This window comes from Lachancea thermotolerans (genome assembly GCF_000142805.1).
Source record: "Lachancea thermotolerans CBS 6340 chromosome C complete sequence".
NCBI lineage: Eukaryota > Fungi > Ascomycota > Saccharomycetes > Saccharomycetales > Saccharomycetaceae > Lachancea > Lachancea thermotolerans.
In genome coordinates, this window is record NC_013079.1 from 894,173 (window position 1) to 913,954 (window position 19,782).

Here is a 19,782-nt window from a genome sequence, read left to right on the forward strand (position 1 = left end):
AGTACAACTTGATCTTTCATTTCGCGTTTTCGCGCATGACACGAAATCTGTTGCAGGCTGCCGCGAAAAGCGATCCTTGAAACGATCGGAGAAAAAACCTTAGTGCGTCGGACGCGCCCGTAGTATGTAAAAAGTGTGCGTTCTATATAGGCAAAGGACAGTTCAAAAGCGCCAATTCTCGTCTGCGGATTCTATTGCCCATTTGAACTTGTCACGCAAAGACTTGGTAAAGACTTTTTCAATGGGAACACCATACTTTTTGCAAAAGACGACAGAGAGCCTGGGGTCGATGTAGTTGATCTTGGAGGTGCCCAGAGCAACCTGAGAGTTATCTTCCTTGTCCTTGAGTTGGATAGTGGCAGTTTCAATCCTTTGGTCAAGCTTCTCAATCTGCATCTTCAATTTCTCGGCGCTTTCAGAGTTAGTTTTAAGCTGAACCTTTCCAGATTCTAACTCTTCATTGTATTGCTTCTCAAGTTCGTCAACGCGGGCCATCCATTCTTTCAGCTGCGATTCTGGAAGCTCCTCTTGCTTCTCGAACTTGCGCTTTTCATTTTCTCTTGAAAACTTTTTAACATATTTCTCGCGCTCCTTCTCAATTAGTCGTTTGTGAATAGCAGCCTCCTGTTCTTTTACCAAATCTGTAACTTCAGCGAAGAATTTAGGGTCTTTCTTCGCCTGCTTTTCATCCAATTGCAAAATAGCTCTCTTCAGCCTTATTTTCTGCCACTCCAACTCTTCGATGCGTTCGGTTGCCTTTTGAACAGAGGCCGCATGGCCCTTCGTAACGGTCCGCTGATGGTTACATAGAATAGCAACCGTTCTGTTGGCAGCGTTGTATTTGAGCATCTTCTCTGCTACTGTTCCCTCGTTAGGAATCAAGTCTAATTGATCTTGCATGGTTTTAGATGCGTTGTAAGTACGGAATACCTTGGCTGTTAATCCAGGCATGTAGTTTTGCAAGTGCTTGTTCAAAATAGAAGGGTCTAGGCGATCAAAGAGCTGATGGCCTGGCTTTTTGGGTGGTTTTTTGAATATTGTAAGGTTTTTGAAAACTTGTTTTGTAACCTCAACTTCCTGGTAAAATCTAATTGAGTCTTTACCTAGGAAATCAAATATAACGGTGTTGGGAGGCTTCAAAGTAACATGCTCGTACCTTAACGAACAACAGCCTACGGTATCTGCTTCGTCGTCCGCTTTTTCTCCTCCTGCTCTCAAAGCAAAGACGTCAATAAAATAACAAGCCACTGCAATCTGCCTTTCCAACATCACTTTGCTCTTTAAATTCTTTGTATAATCAGCTCTGATAGCGTCAATAAAACCGCGCAGTTGCCTGGCTTTTTCGAACTTTTTGAAGTCGCTCATGCCTTTGAGCGAGGAGTTAGCAGCAAACCTCACATATTTGAAAGAATTGGATATATTCTCCCTCCACATAGCAAGCCACTGAACTGTGCTATCATGTCTAATTTCGCCCCACTTGTGGCCTTCAGGCGCCTTCGGAATTTCGGCCTCTTTGTCTAAGTTGAGAACAACGTCCTCAGGATATACCCGCCTTTTGAGCTTACCAGTTTTTGGATGGGCTCCACGGCCCCGAAAAAGCCCCGGGGGCTCAATTCTGAAATTTCCTACTTGTTCTTTTCGGCCATCGAGGAAACAAAATTTGAAGGGCTCTTCAAATTGCTCTTTCTCTATCTTGAGCTTCTTCTTCTCCTGTGAGCTGAGCTGCTTTTTTTGCTCTTTTTGGAGCTGGAAATAGTCAAACATTTTGGAAAAGTCACACAATTCGAACTTTTCTATCTCGGCACCATTTTTCGGTCCACCATTCTCTCGCAGGACATCTAAAAAATCGTTGAAGAAGTTCTTTTGAAAAACAGGATTCTGAGCATGATCGGACTCTAGCAGAGCTGCAAAAAAACCCGCAACCTCCTCTGCTTGTGGAGGAAGATCCACTGGTTTCCCGTCGTAATATAACTTGATGTGTGAAGGAAGCGGCTCGTATGGTGGCGGGAAGATGACGCCATTGTGCTTCAAAGTTGTCCATTTAATGGAATCGTCCTCGTTTTCCTTTTCCCACCACTTGAAGCTATCCGCATCTTCTGTAAGTTCCTTAGAATCCTCTTCAGGCTCTGCGTTTTGCTGTTCAACTGATGGCTCTCTTTTAACAGCCTTTTTGGCTTTTTTGGCGACTCTTTTGGTTGCAGATTTTTTCGTTGGTGTTGTTTTTCTTGCCCTCTTCGTCTTTGGTCCTGACTTTGAGACCTCTGAGAGCTTTTCGTCGCTGTCATAAGAATCCCCTTCTTCCTCTTTGACTTCGTTGTTTGAATCTTCTCCTTGCTCAGAATAATCTATCTTTCTCTTCCTCCTTCCATTTGTAGCCGATGCCAACGGAATGTCATCTTCGTCGGAGGTCTCGTCCTTCAGCTTGACCGTCATTGCCAATTTTGGAGTGTTGACGACTTGCTTAAAATTGCGAGATGACGATCTTCTTCCATAAAATCCTAGAAACCTAAAAAAAATGGTACGTGGACTAAATACCTGACAGAAAAATGTCACTTGTGCTGCACAATGAGCGAAACAAAATGGAAACTGACCCGGTCCCAATTAGTAGATTGAGAAGCTTCATAAGGGGGGGGGGGGGAGACTCCACATAAAAAGACGCCTTTTTGAGTTATTTGTTTCATCTTCAGCAGAGCGGGGGGCACATGAGTGAAAAGTTATCGTAACTTAACGAATCCATGCTTTGATCAGAGACTGGGGCGATTGCCCCGCCATTGGAGCGCTATCGCATTCATTCGTCCTTTTCATATTAGTGGGCAAGGGCCATAAAAACTCACAGCAAGAAGATTCTGAAATCGGGTCTTTGAACCCTCAAAGAATTAGAAATAGTCACATAAATATTTTCTGGGACAAGGTGCCCTCTTGGGAGGCACTTTCAATCTTGTATCGTTACAAGAAAAGTTCTGATTCATCTGCCGCCGAAGAGCTCGCTAGGTATCTAATGCTTTTCCATTCCAACTTCTGAAGGAATATCTCATGTCACGTTTGGTGAGGACCGGGATATCAAATAAAATTGGATTCCAGGGTTCCTACAAGAAACAAGAAAGAAGATGCGGTCAATACATACATTCGTATAAGCTTTAAGACCAAACGCGCCCTCTTTTCTTAATTTTTATCGCCCGGCCAGTTACCAACTTCGATACCTAATCCACTCCCGATCTAAACATCAAGGGCGCAAGAAAGATGTTAAGGCAGCAAGGTTGTGACGCTGTTCGCTGATGCCACCGGGGGTTCAGTCTTAAATCAAGATGTCAGCACTATGGGTTTTGCAATAACTTGTAACCTTGGCGGAACAATGACAGCAAAGTACTTGCATGACTGAACTTCATATATCTATAGAATCTAAACTCCTACGCAGCTTATTACCTGGTTCTGATGAACCAAGCAACCAACATGCGTTCTGACGCTGTTGCAGTATTGTGCTCAAAGGCTCTCATACAACAGCCAAAACCATCTTCGAATTGAGCTCATTTAACAGACAGGGCACTTCCAATATAAGCTCCGGAAATTGGTTGCAGCTGCCGGCTTATAAAATGATTACCAGAATCCTCGCAGCCCTCTTCTGAAGGGCCTACGAGAAATTGTCGCTTACGTCGGCCATGCATGATGCTCGTGAGCTAATCATTGTTGACAATTTCCTCTTTTTGAAAAGGCGACAAATACAAGATCACATTGTTTACTTTTAAAAAACTCGGGTTTTGATACTTCACAAATCAACTGTACTTTACAACAATACACTTGAGCTGAAGAGTCAAAAAGAGACGAATAGTTTTTGGTACTTAGGGAGGAGCGACTCCGTTGGAAGCAAAAAAGAAGAAGATTGAAGGCTCAGAACATTGCCTGTGATAACATCCTTTCGAAATTAGCGAAGAAAAAAAATTCCTAAGGCAAGAAACTTAGGCCCTGAGCAAAGCGCATAGAGAGCTTCTGGACTCAATACCTAAATTCAGCTTTGAAGATTGAAGTTTACATATCGGGCATATCAACCTTTCGAGCACTTTCAGTTCAAACTTTGTTTCACAAGTACTAAGTTGTTGGACGGCTCTGCCACAAAAAAGACACAAGCCAAAACAAGAGCCTGTGATAGTTCTTCACTCCACCAAAAACAGAGTTGAGTCAAAACCAATTAAAGACCGCTTGCAATGTCTGCGGCCCCACTGCAGATTGTCAACGAAAGGCACCTTAATACGCGCACCAATGCTGTTTTCACGCCCACTAAACACACAGCTGGCAAAGAAAATCAACATCTGAGCAGCAATAAGCGGCTTGACCATAACAATGACCAGCATAGGCAGCCAGCTCAAAAGAAGAAGAAAGAGAAGCTGTCTGCACTATGCAAAACCCCGCCATCTTTGATTAAAACAAGAGGCAGAGACTACCATAGGGGCCATTTCCTAGGAGAGGGAGGATTTGCGAGGTGCTTTCAAATCAAAGACGATAGCGGTAAAATCTTTGCTGCCAAAACTGTTGCGAAAATCTCTATAAAGTCTGAAAAGACGAGAAAGAAACTCTTGTCGGAGATACAGATCCACAAGAGTATGAGGCATTTCAACATAGTACAGTTTATCGATTGTTTTGAAGATGACACCAATGTCTATATCTTGCTGGAGATTTGCCCTAACGGGTCCCTAATGGACCTCTTGAAAAGACGAAAAGTACTGACAGAACCTGAAGTGCGGTTTTTTACTACTCAAATTGTTGGTGCTGTGAAGTACATGCATAGTAGACGTGTTATTCATAGGGATTTGAAGTTAGGCAATATCTTCTTTGACAAGCATTACAATTTGAAAATTGGTGACTTTGGACTAGCGGCTGTCCTAGCAAACGACAGGGAGCGTAAATACACTGTTTGTGGTACGCCAAATTATATTGCCCCTGAAGTCTTGACTGGGAAACACACGGGCCACTCTTACGAGGTTGACATATGGTCATGCGGTGTTATGATATATGCCCTTTTAATTGGGAAGCCGCCATTTCAAGCAAAAGAAGTCAATATTATCTACGAACGAATCAAATGTGGGGATTATGTTTTTCCAAGGGACAAATGCATTTCCCAGGAGGCCCTAACTCTGATTAGGGATATTTTATCGATCGACCCACTCGAACGACCTTCACTTGACGAAATCATCGATTATGTGTGGTTCAGAGGCATTTTCCCTCCTCGAATTGATGCAAGCGTCTTGAGCTCGGCACCATCATATGAGAATTTAGATGCTGCTCAATCACTAGCTAATTTCAAAAACTGCATGGCACATTCAGGACTGTTAAGTGGCTCTTCATCCTCGACCAAAGATCCAATCAGGATGGTGAAAACAGATCTGGAGCAAGAGAAGAGTAGAACTATTTTGCCTCAGTCGCTGTCTCCTGGTGGAACCAAGAATAAATACCAGGAGGTTGTGGACCTTGATGCCCAACGAAAGCTGAATGACTTAGCACGCGAAGCAAGGGTTAGAAGAGCTCAGCAGGCTACTATTAAAAAGGACCTCGTGGCGACTTCTACAAACGCAATCAAATCAGAGATATCTCTGAGGATATTGGCAAGTGAATGTCATTTAACCTTGAACGGAATTCTTGAGGCAGAAGCACAAAAGCGGATGGGTGGCTTGCCCAAATCAAGGCTTCCGAAATTGAAAAATCCGATTGTTGTGACAAAATGGGTTGACTACTCTAATAAGCATGGCTTTTCATACCAGCTTTCCACAGATGATATTGGCGTGCTTTTTAATAATGGGACGACAGTGCTAAGATTAGCTGATGCTGAAGAGTTCTGGTACATAAGCTATGACGACAGAGAAGGGTGGGTAGCAAGCCACTACAATCTAGCGGAAAGGCCACACGAGCTAGCGAGGCACCTAGAGGTCGTGGACTTCTTTTCAAAATACATGAAGGCGAACTTGAGCAGGATCTCGACTTTCGTCCGTGAGGAATACCATAAGGACGACGTCTTCCTCAGAAGATACACACGTTATAAACAGTACGTTATGTTTGAGCTGAGTGATGGAACATTTCAGTTTAATTTCAAAGATCACCACAAATTTGCAGTATCTGAAGGTGGTTCGCTAATAACCTACATTTCACCGGACCGCGAGAGCTGTACTTTCCCCACCGTGGAGCTTCTGAAAACTGGAGAAATACCGAACCACCCAGAAATCAACTTCACAGATAAACTATTCATGATTAAGGAGGGGTTGAAACAGAAAGCGTCAATTGTGTCCATTACCCAATCTCAACTATAAGGCGACGCCGCAGCGCTTCTCGCCAATATTTACGCCGTTTCGTTACGCGTTGCGTTTTCGAATTTTGTAATTAGCATGCTCTTAATGGCTTTCATCCCACAACATCATTACTCCTAAAGTATACTGTTTCCGGCCACGTATTCGCGGCAGGGGCTGTGACATCGTCGCACGATTCATTCTCTTTATTCTCATTTGTCCCGTTGAATGTGCCATGCTCTTACATAGCATAGTTGTCTTCAGAGGCAAGAGTCTGCAAATTCCACTCTGTTTCAAAATTCGACTGCAACTGGCCCAGTTTACTGATAATGCCGTTGCATGCGTTCTTGAGCGCATCCTTGGGGTCATACCCCTCGACAGTCTGAATTCTCAATTTGAACTGCGCAAAAAGCGGATGCTCAACTTTGTATGCAGCAAACAAAACTCCCTTGTCCTCCAAAAGTTCTCCTCTGATTAGATTTGCCAGTGTGTGGTCTTCTTTCTCGAAGGTGACAATTACCGCGTTCGGAGCTTTGGTATCAGGATCTATTTTGAGCTTCGCTTCTCCTTCAGGGAGCAAGAAGAGTTCAAATCTGTCTGGGGCATTCATGACTGTATACTAAGGCCTTTAAATTTGACCACTTTAGCTACAAATTTCTGTCTAACCTAACTTAGCTTTGGTTTTTCACGACTTCATTTTTCATCGGTGGTTGTATATTATCTTGCACGAGAATCACGATTGCCGCGCTTTGGTCAGAAACCCCTTTCCTCGTGAAGTTGAAAAAAAATTTGTCCCCGGTAACAAACACTCAACACATAAACACAAGTTATCAACAGCTCACACGAGTGGCGCAGACCCGAGAATTGGTCTTTTGGAAACCTTAAACTTTACTTAAGGCCGCAAAGCTATTCCAAACAAAATCCGCGAAGCGCAATTCCAAAATGCCGCCAAGTTGGACGAATCAACCGGCAAGTCAAACAGGAACCAAAAGCTCTGTAGAGAGTCCTAGTTTGTCGGAACAACAGCCGGTAAGCGGCGGCATGCAGGGACAGGCTGCAAACTCGACAGGTGAGTCAAAAGCGAACGCGCCGGTTGATGCAAGCCAACAGCCTCATCAATTTGTGCTTCCATCGCTGTCAGGCCTTGATGCTGGCACCCGCGCAGAATATGGTTCTGAGCCGCAGCGACTGCCCTCCTTACAAGGAGCACAGCCACAAAGCATAAGCAGTGGAGGGTCAAAAGGCTTTTCCGTCGCCAGCTTGAACAACCCCTTACCCGCGCAGCAGCAAATGCTGCATAGCCAGCAGCAGCAGCAGCTACTACAACAAGGAGTGCTGCCATTAGAACACGTTCAAGATCCTTCTTATCGGCCGCTTAACTTCAAAGATGCGCTCTCCTATCTGGAACAAGTCAAGTTTCAATTTAATAACCGGCCCGACGTGTACAACCACTTCCTAGACATCATGAAGGACTATAAGTCGCAGGCGATTGATACACTTGGTGTTATCGAGCGTATATCAACTCTTTTCAAGGGCTATCCAATTTTAATACAGGGCCTTAACACTTTTTTGCCCCAGGGCTATAAAATCGAGTGCACATTAAACCCGAACGACCCTCACTCTATAAAGGTTACCACACCGTTCGATAATGCCCGCGAGTTAAATTTGGCAACTATGGCAACCGGTAATGGAATCGTTGAGGGACATCCTTCCCTTATGCCCTCTGATGATGTATCACCTCCCAAACTCGTGGGCCATGAACCAGCAGCAGTGCAACCAAAGCTTGAGAACGCGCCAACTAATCTTCCTGTTCCGACAACATTTAATCAGAATCTACCTCAGCATGAACAACAAAACCAGCAGCATGGATCCCAAAGCCCTGCAATGCCACAACAACAGCGACAAGACCAACAGTTCATGGGAAACAGGCCGAGCGGAGACGTTGAATTCAGTCATGCCATCAGTTACGTCAACAAAATAAAAACACGTTTCGCAGATCAGCCTGAGATATACAAACATTTCTTGGAAATATTGCAAACGTATCAAAGAGAGCAAAAGCCCATCCATGAGGTTTATGCACAAGTTACTTCTTTGTTTCAAAACGCTCCTGACTTACTAGATGACTTTAAAAAGTTCCTTCCTGATGCTACCGCGGCTCATGAGCAGCAGCAGCTGTTGCTACAGCAGCAACAGCAGCAGCAGCAGCAACTTCAGCAGCAACAGATACAACAACATCAAAGTCATTACCAGAATGCATCCCAAGACCTTGACCAGCGGCAACAGCATACGCATCAACCTTTCGGAAATACTGTACCTTTTTATCAGACTCAGCAAGGCCGCCCTCAAAACCTGCCTCCTCTTGGTAGTTTTTCGCCCCCAATCAATGGTCGTGAGAACGATCCTCAGTTGAACCTCCCAGCAGTTCAACCACCTGCTATGGAATTCGCTTCTCAACAAGTGCCGCACCATCCAAGTCACGTGGTTCCACAGGTAATCCCAGGGGGCACTCTACCACTCTCAGACTTGCGCGGTGCTATGGATGGTAATTTTGCACCTCAGCCTCTACAGTCCCAAGATGTCCAATTCATTGAGCCCACTTCAAGGCCTGAAATCGACTTGGATCCCAGCCTTGTTCCTGTCATCCCAGAACCCATAAAACCCCTTGAGAACGATTTAACTTTGATCGAAGAAACATCTTTTTTTGATAGAGCTAAAAAATATATGGGCAACAAACAAGTTTACACAGAGTTTCTGAAAATTTTAAACTTGTTTTCACAAGATCTGATAGGAACCGAAGAACTTGTAGACAAAGTCGAGCATTACTTAGGAGGTAGCCCTGAACTTTTTGACTGGTTCAAAAGTTTTGTCAACTACGTGGAAAAACCAAAACATATTGAAAATGTGATTCACGAAAAGCATCGCCTGGACTTGGATTTATGCGAGGCCTGCTTTCCAAGCTACAAAAAGTTACCGAAGGCAGACACATTCATGCCGTGCTCGGGGCGAGATGAGATGTGTTGGGAAGTACTCAATGATGAATGGGTTGGTCACCCTGTTTGGGCTTCGGAAGATTCTGGATTCATTGCACATCGTAAGAATCAGTACGAAGAAACGCTTTTCAAGATCGAGGAAGAAAGACACGAGTACGACTACTATATTGAGGCCAACCTGAGAACTATTCAGCTTTTGGAAACGATTGCTAACAAAATCTCTAACATGACTCCCGAAGAAAAACAAGCATTTAAGCTGCCACCTGGCCTAGGTCATACTTCCATGACAATTTACAAAAAAGTTATTAGAAAGGTTTATGACAAGGACAGAGGATTCGAAATAATCGATGCGCTTCACGAGAACCCTGCTGTGTCTGTTCCTATTATATTGAAGAGATTGAAGCAAAAGGACGAAGAATGGAGAAGAGCTCAGAGGGAATGGAATAAAGTATGGAGGGAACTAGAGCAGAAGGTTTTTTACAAATCCCTTGACCATTTGGGTTTGACCTTTAAGCAGGCAGACAAAAAGCTTTTGACTGCGAAGCAATTAATCTCCGAGATAAGCAGTATTAAGGTAGATCAAACTAACAAGAGAATTTATCCTTTCACTCCTAAGCCAAAAAGCCAGCTGGATTACGACCTTAAGGATAAGGGAGTGCTGTTTGACATTCTGTGCTTAGTCAATAACTTTATCGACCATAGCAGTACCTATTCTAATCCTGACAAGGAGAAACTGGCGGCGTTTTTTAAGGGATTTTTATCCGTGTTCTTCTCAATTTCATATCAGGAAATTGAGAATTCAACTCCAGCCGATAGCGATGCTGTTTCTAACTCTAACCCCCGTAAACGTTTATGGGAGAGTGAGCAACCCCTCAAGGAATTACTGCGATCTAAGCACAAGCACCATAAAAAAAGAGACACTTCAGCAGAAGATGACTCGATATCAGATGATCAAAACTCACCGGAGAAGAGTCCGCAGGAAATCGAAGATGAAGAGGTCATTAGACAAGAGGCAAAAAAACCCTGGCTTCTCGGTAATATCCTGGACGAGGCCAATGACCATGGTTATGTTTCAAACCGTAAAATCTTTAACCTGTTTGCCAATACAAACGTATATGTCTTTTTTCGTCATTTGACAACAATGTACCAGCGATTAAGTGAAGTCAAAAACATGAATGAAGAAGTCACTAGAGAAATTAACAGTAGAAACGTGGTACAGTTCGCGAAAGATTTGAATTTGGTCTCCACACAATTAAGTGATATGGGCTTAGACTTTAAAGGCAAAGACGCATATGACCAGTTGCTCACACTCTGCAAGCGCTTGATCAGGAACGACATGGACCACCAATGGTTTGAGGAAAGCCTTCGCCAAGCCTACAAAAACAAAGCGTTTAAAATTTACACTGTTGACAAGGTCATTCAATCGCTAGTGAAGCACGCTCACTCTATCATAACAGACGCAAAATCTGCAGAGATCATGATTCTTTTCGAGAAAGACAGGCGGTGCACGGCAACGAGTACCAAGGAGCAAATTTTGTATCGTCTTCAGGTTAGGTCATATATGGGGCTAACCGAGAATATGTTCCGGGTTGAAATCAACAAAGATTCATGTCATGTTTGTATCCAATATGTTGCAATCGATGATCTCACACTAAAGGAGCCAGAGTCATTGAAGGACCGCTGGCACTATTACCTCACCTCATATGCCCTGTCGCATCCGACTGAAGGGATCCCTCACGAAGAAATAAAAGTCCCCTTCTTGGAGAAAACTTTGCAAGACGATGAGGAGGCTGATGAAGGTTCTGAAGAGCGCTCGCCGAGCGGCCATTCTTTGTCTAACTTACGAATCCAAGTTAATCCTGAGAGTTACGAGTTGCAGATTGAACCTGGATCGAAGGATATATTCACGAGGTTTGCCGTGAACAGGTTTCTAAACAGCTCGGAGAATAATTCTAATACCGATCTGAAGGAGGAAAAGCGAAAGACTTTGATGTCTCAATTAGACGGTTCAAGAGGGTGGAAAAAGGGAATGAGCCAAGAGTTGGTCGACAAAACGTTAACTGCCTTGAACTATGTTAGATTACATGGAAAGCACGAAAGTCTCAATAAAAATCCGGCTCTGGTTCAAGGAACTAGAGATCCGCGACATGAAAGCTCGGTAGCCAAAGAAGCTAGTAGCCTTGAATCTCATGCTGATGACACTGAACTTAAAGCAGGCGAGACGACAGCGGAGGACATTCAGGGTAATGAGTAGGAATTGAGTGACCAGTATGTAAATATAGTAAACCATCAGTCTCTAATTAGCGGGTACGGCAAAACGTCTTTAATTCAAGTTTCTGCATCTACATCAACTCCAAAGTCAGAAAGATTTTCGCCCCAGTCATTATGCCATTCTGTCCGAGGTACACTAATTCTGGAGTCAAAGCTTCTGTTGCGCAAAGTGGCCTCCCCTCCACTACTGAATGTTTCAAGGGTTGAGGCAATGTCGGCACTTCTCTGAGACTTTTGACGCCCACCATCGGGTGGCCACGGCAGAGAAAGTAGCTTGTCTTCAATAGAAGCTTTAATATCATAATCTGAAAGATCATTAGTCACAAATCGAGTCCCTTCATCGCGTGGTCTCCCACACGGGAGACACCAGGAGTAAATTGGACCCATAGACGACTTCATGTTTTCTAAAATGTCCACGTCATACGGAAAATTGATAATATCTTCGAGCTCCAATTGTTTTGAGGATAAAAGCTTCTGCGCGGCGCCTTCGTCGAAGGTATCTTCAGGAAACAATTCTTTTAAATTATCGATTAACTGAGGTACCAGCCGTTCGTTAAAGAAAAGATTCTCGATTCTGTCCTTCTCCCATGACTCTATCTGCGTCATGCCATTGAGAAACTGATTCTTCACACATCTGAAAACAAGTAAAGAGACAGTAAGGAGAATGAATGCATTCAATGGTGCGTTAACAAACAGAAAGCAGAGCTCCGACGTATGGACAAATTTTCGAGTGTTTCTAGAAGCCCAATGATCAAACGCTCGCTGTGTCAGCAGAAGCCCAAGATATGAAGTGGTCAATACAACCCATGTTAGAAATCTTACGAAGTGTGGAAAGTTGTTATGACCAACGCAATTCATGGTCCAGGGGCAGTGATGGTCCATTGAGAGAACACATTGCTTGCACGTTTTGCAGTGATGAGTCCTTTCAGGCTTGTAATTGTCGCATTTCTTGCAATAGTTTTTCCATTGGTGTATCGGCGGCTCAAAATTCGGTGGGGGTCTGCCAGGATTTTTGAAAATGGCGAATGCGTACGATACCCAAATCAGAGTAAGGCTGAACTCAAACCAAAGCTGTTGGTATGTGCTTGCGAAATTTTGTAAAATAAAGTAATGGGAGGAGTAACCAATATATGCTATCAAAAAGGACGGAACCGCAATGCCCAACCATGGCCATTTCAGCTCGACGGGCATTGGTTGCTGTCGACAACGCTAACAAGGGAATGTGAATTGTAAGAACCTACATGCTCCAATAATATCTCAATTATCTTTACTACTCACGTGAGCCATTACTGATCTTTAGCGCTAGACAACAAGTATCCGAGTCCTTTTGGGCCATTCATGATACGAGAACCGCGAGGGGGCATTGACTACATCAAGGCAGGATTTGCGTCAAATGGATGTTTCGGCGGTATATCCACGGTGAGAGAGTTCGCCTCGAGGACACAAGTATTATTGACATCGAATCTACCAGCACCAAACGACAATAACCATCATCCAAAAAGTAGAGTACTAAGAAAAAGAGCGTAGCATTACGGACTACTGGAACAAAAGCCCTAAAAAACGGCCAAGGCGCAGATGATTCCCACAGCGTCGTCTTGTACTTCTGGGTAGACTTGTTGCTAAAATAGCTAACTTTAATGACCGGAGGTACAACTATCACTGCTACGATGTTTATTTGGGAGAAGCGACTGCATATGGTGCATTGCTTGCAAAGATTCTCGTACTGCACCTTTTAGATGCTTTCAACCCAACTCAAGATGGCCCCTATGATGACGACCCAACCTTGAAGTAATGAACTCGCAGAAATTTATAAGGCAGAAGTCCTTCCCGACCTCTATAGGCGCCCTCCACTTCATTTTTGGAGATTCATTTATCATCCATAAATATCGTTAACTTGTCTCAGACGCTCACCGATGAGCATAAAGTGGGACTTTTCGTATTTTGTCGAGCCAAACCTATTTTAGCATTTAACGTTAAACCATACCCTAAACACCGTCAAATTATAACTAATTACAATTCAATTTCAAGCGATTTGCTTGAAGCTTGGAAACAAAAATATGTGCTGAAAGTGCACCAAGCTCACTACTACTATCTCAGCTTCCTCAGTTCCGACCGATCCTGTCAAAAGAAATTCTTGATTCAACACTGAGAGTGTCGCATCGTATTATGGAGCTCCGGACTATATGAAGCTGGCGCTTCGTTGGCTCGATATGATTATGGTTACTCTTTCCAAAGATCCTTGTTCCTCTGACTTCAACTTAATCTCATGCTAGGCCTGGAGCCTAGTAGTACCTATAGTTAAAGATCTGAATGCTTATAGCAAGCCTGATTATCTCTGGCGCTCCTCACCATCTCTGGTGCAATTCCTCCCGTGTCTCAAAACTTCCTTGTTACACTATGCTTTCATGACAGTGACAGAGTGTCGTATGTTATTATGAGCTTCTAGATTATGATGAAGTTGGCGGTTAGTAGCCTCTATACAGTCGCGACTATTCTTCTATGCGAGGACACCTTCTTCCTTTGTTCTACTTAATCTCATACTGAGCCTTGGGTGCAGTAGTTCTTCTGGTTATAGATCCGGAGACCTAGAGCAAGCCTCATTATCTCTGGTGTTGTTCCTTCATTGTCTCAGAATGTCCTTGTTCCATTATTGTTTTATGACACAGAGGACATTTTAACTATTGCTGAAATGGCGTCATTTACTCTCTCTCTACCAGATAAGCTTCTATGGCCAAGTTGGTAAGGCGCCACACTAGTAATGTGGAGATCATCAGTTCAAATCTGGTTGGAAGCATTTTTTGCATATTTGTTGACCTCTTCATACATCCCTGTAATGAACACAGATGCTTCTATTTCGAACTTTGAAGCTTGTATTGGTGTGTCTATAATAAATGCATAATATCAAACTACTTTGACGTGATGAAACAGTTTATAAGCGCCCAGAAGTGCCCTCAAATGGCACAAAGCCGCGACCACGACGAGGATATGAAAAAGTTGATGGGAATGGCCCCAGATATCAAAGCATCCGGGTGCCATTCTTTCTGGAAACCGAATTCCATAGAGCACCGCACCTAAGATATAAAAAACTCCTCCAAGCAGTACCCACTCTAATTGAATCCTCGTCCATGTCTCTTTAAGCCCATAATGCAAAGCACCTGCGATAACTGGGAGAAGCGCTGAAAGTCCAAAGGCGACAAACAATGACGCCCGGTAAGGCCTCCATTCCCTGGACCGAAACTTGTTGCTCAGAGATACTGTTGCGCAGGCAAGGCCAAACGCCATTGTAAGACCGGAAAACAACCAAAAGTATAGATCATAATCATGGAAGCCATAAAAAAGGATGCTAACAATGGACGTCACTACAAGGGCGACAATTCCCAAATAATCGAGTTTGTTTCCGAGAATAGCTACCGGCAGTGAATGGCACTTGAAGCAATGAAAAACGCTGCTCATCATCAGACATGTGAACCCTCCCAAAAAGAAGAGGTCAATCATCACGTAGTCTATGAGTCTCGTAGTTTCGAATTTTTCAATCACGACCTGGTTAAACACAGCCACGAGGAGGAAGCACCATCCTGGTAACAGGTGAGTATAGATGTTCACAGACTCATTATGGAGGTAAAGCAGACTCTTCAGACACTCCCAGGTACTCTTCGTCTCTAAGATGTAGCCACCGACTATGTGCTCATTGTCTCTCTGCCATTCAGGAATCTCGTCCCAAGTATAAAGTCTTCTCTTGGTCCTCTGCTTGAGGTTAGAGTCTTTGAGAAGCGAGGAGTTCTCCTCAACCATCCTATGGTGTAGCTCGACTTCCACGGGTTTTCGCTGAGTGAGGCCGCCCTGTTCCATTACAATGGGAAACTTTTAATCGAAACCTTCAGTCCGAAGTGTCTTAATGGTATTTTGGGGGGTGAAAGAGGAGCGATTGACATCGGTTCTGATTTGGAAGGCTGTCGTATAGTGTCATTGCAGCCTCTTGTGTGAAATACGTTAAAGACACTAAATCTTGAATTTTGTTGGGAAAAATTTAAATCTATAGAGAAAGGAAGATTATGACGATCAAACGTAATAAGGAAGTGCGCGACAGTTATCCGTCCGACGGATTTTGCTTTGGTAAAATTAGGGCATTGCTGAATTCGTGGCTAGCAAAGTTACTTAATCCCGCTTTATTCTTTGGTCTTGTCCATCCTTGAATGAAATCATCTGGAAAAGGAAAGAAGTGCACATAGTACGTAGTCCACCATTATTTCGGTATTCAACAAAGTTGTGTACCACAACTGAAAATTCCGCTATCGTGAGGACAACTACGAAATGGTCATCATATGAGACTGAGATGTCAATTTTGAGGAACGACCAAGAACAACAAGGAAATTAGGAAAAAGCCCTGCTTTAGCAATTTGATTTTACTTACCCTAAATGCTCGTGGCTTAAAGGTTATGAACGGTGCTGATATTTCTATAATGACCCCAGCAAAACGAGTGACATGAGTACCATGGAACAATTGGCCTGCATGCGCTGAAATAGGTGAATGATAGCGCACAATTCTTAAATAAGCCAGACAATAACACAACTTGCAGTAGTAACTTGAGAAAACAAAACGAAAATGACTGCAAAATCTCTAACTGATCTTATTATTATCTTAGACTAGTAATAGCCTTAGCCCCTAAACGACTTCTGCAGCCCCTTGGTTTTTTTTCTTTTCTTGACGCTAGGGGGGCCAGCCGCCAGGGTAGCATATGGATCAAACCTCTTCTTAGGCCTCCTAACGTTGTTACTGGGTGCTTCTAGGATTTTCCTTGCAGATTGCAAGTCTAAGGGTTCTATGGAAGGAGTTGCTTTGTCGACTGCACGTTGCTCCTTGTCTGCCAAAGTCTTCCTCTGCTTCAATACAATTACCTCGTCCATTTCTTCCTTCCGTGCTTTGTTTTCCTCCTCTGCGCTTTCATTGTCTTCTGCGCCCGCCTCCTTGTCACATACAGCATGTGAGCTTGCGGCCCTAATATGGACCTGCGGTCTGGCGATGTCGCGTTCGGCCTCGTATTTCTTTGAAACTTGGTGTCTTCGATTTTCAAGCGAGTTGTGGTCGACGAGGCTTGCGCGGCTTTCTTGGTAAGAAACGTATTCTTCACAAGGAACAAACTTCTTTTGAAAAAGAGAGGATCCCAAACTAATGCCACAATCGGCTGCTTTTTCGTAAGAGAAATCTTCTAAAAACTTTTCAAACATCCGAGAGTTTTTCTCAATGTCTTCTGAAGACATCTTCGTTGGACTGCTGTTCTGTACGGTGTTAGCAGAATTTAGTAACTGGCCAAATTCATTACTAGACGATTCTAGGGACTTTTTGATCAATAGCGCTAGTGATTTAGCGTTCTGCCGTATATGTTCCGTGACGAAAGTACTCGTGGCCATAATCAATGCTGGAGTTGTAGGGGCGTTCACAGCCAGCGAGACCAGAAGCTGGTTTGGAATGACGTATCTTGGAGATTCATCGTCTCTTCTTGCCACCATATCTCTCCATTCGTATAATCTTCTAACGAGAAGGCTCTTACTTTGAGGTATGTTGTATTGAAACATGAGCGTCCTCCAAGGGTCCTCCCTTTCGATGGGGGAAAACACATGAGAAGTGACAATTTTTGGTCTAAACGTTGTAAACTCGAATCTTCGCTTAGCGACATTTCTGGAGTCATGTAGCACCTGAGAAAGTTTGTTTTGTTCTATTAGTGAATTTCTCATGTTGTCATAAATGTTCAGGAGAAAATGCGTGTCAGCTCTCGCGTACGCCTTCAGAGCCTTGGGTAAGGGTCTCACCCTCCAATCTGACAACTGGTACTTTTTTGAAGTCTTGAAATGAGCATATCTTTCAAGCAAATAGGCTAAACTATGCTTTGGGGATCCTAAAAGCCGGGAAGCATGATAAGTGTCAAATAAGCTGACAATGTATAGGCCTAAATCCCGTTGCAGCCATATGATATCCATAAAAGCGCCATGCAAGACTTTAGTTATTTTTGGATCAGTGAAAACCTCATTCAGTATCCAAAGATCATCTCTTAAAGCGATGGTATCTATCAGCCAGTCTTTTTCTCGTGTACTAATTTGCATTAGGCAAGTGATTCCATAGTATGTTCTGTAATCATGATGCTCTAAATCGATAGCTATCTCGTTGGCTAGTAGCAATTCATTGAGCATCAGTTTCAGAGCGTCTGTATTATCCACCCATTCTGCTTCTGTTTCGTCCCAAGGTAAAGAAGGAACGGGCTCGCTAATTTGCAACACGGATTCATTGTATTCCTGATGATCAATTTCGTATTCGTAAGGCTGAGGATAGTGTGCAGGTACATCTTCTTGCTCTGCAGTAAGCCTCAAACTCTCGTCCAGGCTCCGCAGAGCGTGAGGCTTCTTCTTGAGAAGAGGTTTGAAAGGATGTGATTCGGAATTATCTATTGGCCGCTTGAATAACAGTTGAGGCTTTAAAATCTTCTTTGGCGCACCATCATGGAGAGATGGTGAATCATCAAGGTATTGCACGGTTTTTGACAATTCTCCGTTATCCCTCTTTTCACCTGCAGCCAGAGCGTGTTCTGATTTCTCGAAGAGAAGGTCCATTACCTCGCCAACGTTACTCCAAGCGCTTTCCAGTCCCTCAGAACCCTGTTCAATGATATCATTGTTTTCGTCAACCGACAACAAAATGTCATTAATCAGGCCTAAAAGACGAGCGGATATGTTATTAACAGAAGTTGCAATAGAAGGATCAAGGTTTTTGTAGAAACTAACATCTTGTGCAGTCACCGCTGAAGATGCCCGGATTGTAGCGATGACTTGATTCAATACTGAACCATCTTCGCTTCCATGCGCTTGGGCCATTTCGTGTGACAATAAGCTTTGAGGATGCGGTTTCAATCTGCGATGATAAATGGTCTTAACCGCTACAACTAAAAGGCATCTCAAAATTTTCAAATTATCAACCTCCGGGTAACATAGTAGTTTGGCTAACGAGAAAATACATGCGGGGAGTGCTATTAGGAAGACCTAGTCGTATGAAAACAGTATAGCGTTCGTCAAAGGCACCGAAAAAAAAAAAACGTAAAATAAATTTAAAAGAAAAAGCCCTATTTATAATGAAATATTTTAAACATCAGCTGATCCAAATTATTAAAATATTTTTTTATTTTCTATTTAAGTTGTATTATTTTTATATTTTATATGCAATTAAGATTAGGAAAGCTGTTTATTAAATTGTATATGGGTTCCGAAGACACAATATTAAAATGGTTGTTGGATAATCATTTGTTAACTATTCTGCGTTCTTGTTGTTTGAGAGTTGAGGAGTTAAAAGTTGGATATAGGCTCGGATCCTTCTGGGTGGATATCCCTTTTTTTATTATACCTATTCTATGCTAATCTCTCCAGTCATGAAACTTTTGACTGTTCTCTCTTAGCCAACTTTAAACTACTAAGGTATGTATATTTCTGTTTGGCCGCGATTTAGTCGCTTATAGCAGTCCGTTTTCGACTTCAAAGTTTGAATTATTCAATGGTCTATTCGTTCCAAAATATGAAACTATTAACTCTTTTTAAGCAACAGTTCTTGCTTCCTTCAAATTAATTAAATCGTGCACTTTGAGAAGGCTAAAATTGACTTACCTCAACAGGAGGTCATTCTCGGAACTCAGCGTGGTCCCTGAGCAATGCGGAACCGGCTCTTGGACCATGACACAGCCTCGCTGCAGAACTTGGTGGCTAAATGTGAAGCTTTTAAAATTGATTTATCGAAACACATTAGGTTTCGAAATACACTAACGAAGGAATCTGATCTGAGTCATTTCAGGCACTTTCTAGAGTACGTTATCAATATTTGTATCCATAGCTTTCAAACAAGTGGTAATACCTGTTTACTGATTTAACCCAACCTATTTTTCAAATGGGACGCTCTTCTGGGGAAAGGGAGGAAACTTTTCAGCCACAATGGAGCCTTACACTCAACTCATGAGCACGTCCTAGCGCTATTCCAGCCAGAATATCAAGCTTCATCAATTGGGGAGTTACTACTGAATTTCATTTTTTTCGTTCATGAGCCGAAGTTGTAAGCGACAAGTGAATAAGTTTACAACCAAGAGAGACATTTATCAATGAGTACAGTGATACACGCTCCATCAACAAAAAAGATTCTGTGTGTTTGGTCCCAAACTTGACCCTTCGTTCCCAACGTTCAACAATCAAAAGGCTGTCTCAATCAATAATGAAAAATCCTA

The 19,782-nt window shown here is 43.1% G+C and overlaps 7 protein-coding genes and 1 non-coding gene across 8 annotated transcripts, besides 2 other annotated features; 3 read left to right on the forward strand and 5 right to left on the reverse strand.

Moving 5' to 3' along the window:
• Positions 1-162: 162 nt before the first annotated feature.
• Positions 163-2,433, reverse strand: TOP1 (DNA topoisomerase 1; the record flags this gene model as incomplete). The annotated part of the gene is made up of 1 exon (XM_002552646.1): positions 163-2,433. One exon carries the CDS (start codon positions 2,431-2,433, stop codon positions 163-165), a length of 2,271 nt encoding a protein of 756 aa, XP_002552692.1.
• Positions 2,434-4,199: 1,766 nt separating this feature from the next.
• Positions 4,200-6,293, forward strand: CDC5 (polo kinase CDC5; the record flags this gene model as incomplete). Its single annotated transcript, XM_002552647.1, has 1 exon — positions 4,200-6,293. The coding sequence occupies one exon, from the start codon at positions 4,200-4,202 to the stop codon at positions 6,291-6,293; it is 2,094 nt and encodes a 697-aa protein (XP_002552693.1).
• A 217-nt stretch (positions 6,294-6,510) lies between these two features.
• On the reverse strand, positions 6,511-6,879 carry RPB11 (DNA-directed RNA polymerase II core subunit RPB11; the record flags this gene model as incomplete). The annotated part of the gene is made up of 1 exon (XM_002552648.1): positions 6,511-6,879. The coding sequence occupies one exon, from the start codon at positions 6,877-6,879 to the stop codon at positions 6,511-6,513; it is 369 nt and encodes a 122-aa protein (XP_002552694.1).
• A 332-nt stretch (positions 6,880-7,211) lies between these two features.
• SIN3 (transcriptional regulator SIN3) lies at positions 7,212-11,513 on the forward strand (the record flags this gene model as incomplete). The annotated part of the gene is made up of 1 exon (XM_002552649.1): positions 7,212-11,513. The coding sequence occupies one exon, from the start codon at positions 7,212-7,214 to the stop codon at positions 11,511-11,513; it is 4,302 nt and encodes a 1,433-aa protein (XP_002552695.1).
• Positions 11,514-11,587: 74 nt separating this feature from the next.
• PFA4 (palmitoyltransferase PFA4) lies at positions 11,588-12,721 on the reverse strand (the record flags this gene model as incomplete). Its single annotated transcript, XM_002552650.1, has 1 exon — positions 11,588-12,721. The coding sequence occupies one exon, from the start codon at positions 12,719-12,721 to the stop codon at positions 11,588-11,590; it is 1,134 nt and encodes a 377-aa protein (XP_002552696.1).
• A 1,229-nt stretch (positions 12,722-13,950) lies between these two features.
• Positions 13,951-14,193: a long terminal repeat.
• A 58-nt stretch (positions 14,194-14,251) lies between these two features.
• On the forward strand, positions 14,252-14,324 carry KLTH0C11022r. The gene has a single exon. It is a non-coding gene; the product is annotated as a tRNA-Thr (tRNA).
• A 107-nt stretch (positions 14,325-14,431) lies between these two features.
• IZH2 (PAQR-type receptor) lies at positions 14,432-15,379 on the reverse strand (the record flags this gene model as incomplete). Its single annotated transcript, XM_002552651.1, has 1 exon — positions 14,432-15,379. The coding sequence occupies one exon, from the start codon at positions 15,377-15,379 to the stop codon at positions 14,432-14,434; it is 948 nt and encodes a 315-aa protein (XP_002552697.1).
• Positions 15,380-16,186: 807 nt separating this feature from the next.
• RRP6 (exosome nuclease subunit RRP6) lies at positions 16,187-18,394 on the reverse strand (the record flags this gene model as incomplete). The annotated part of the gene is made up of 1 exon (XM_002552652.1): positions 16,187-18,394. The coding sequence occupies one exon, from the start codon at positions 18,392-18,394 to the stop codon at positions 16,187-16,189; it is 2,208 nt and encodes a 735-aa protein (XP_002552698.1).
• A 270-nt stretch (positions 18,395-18,664) lies between these two features.
• Positions 18,665-18,792: a sequence feature (Centromere Klth0C).
• The last annotated feature ends 990 nt before the right edge of the window (positions 18,793-19,782 follow it).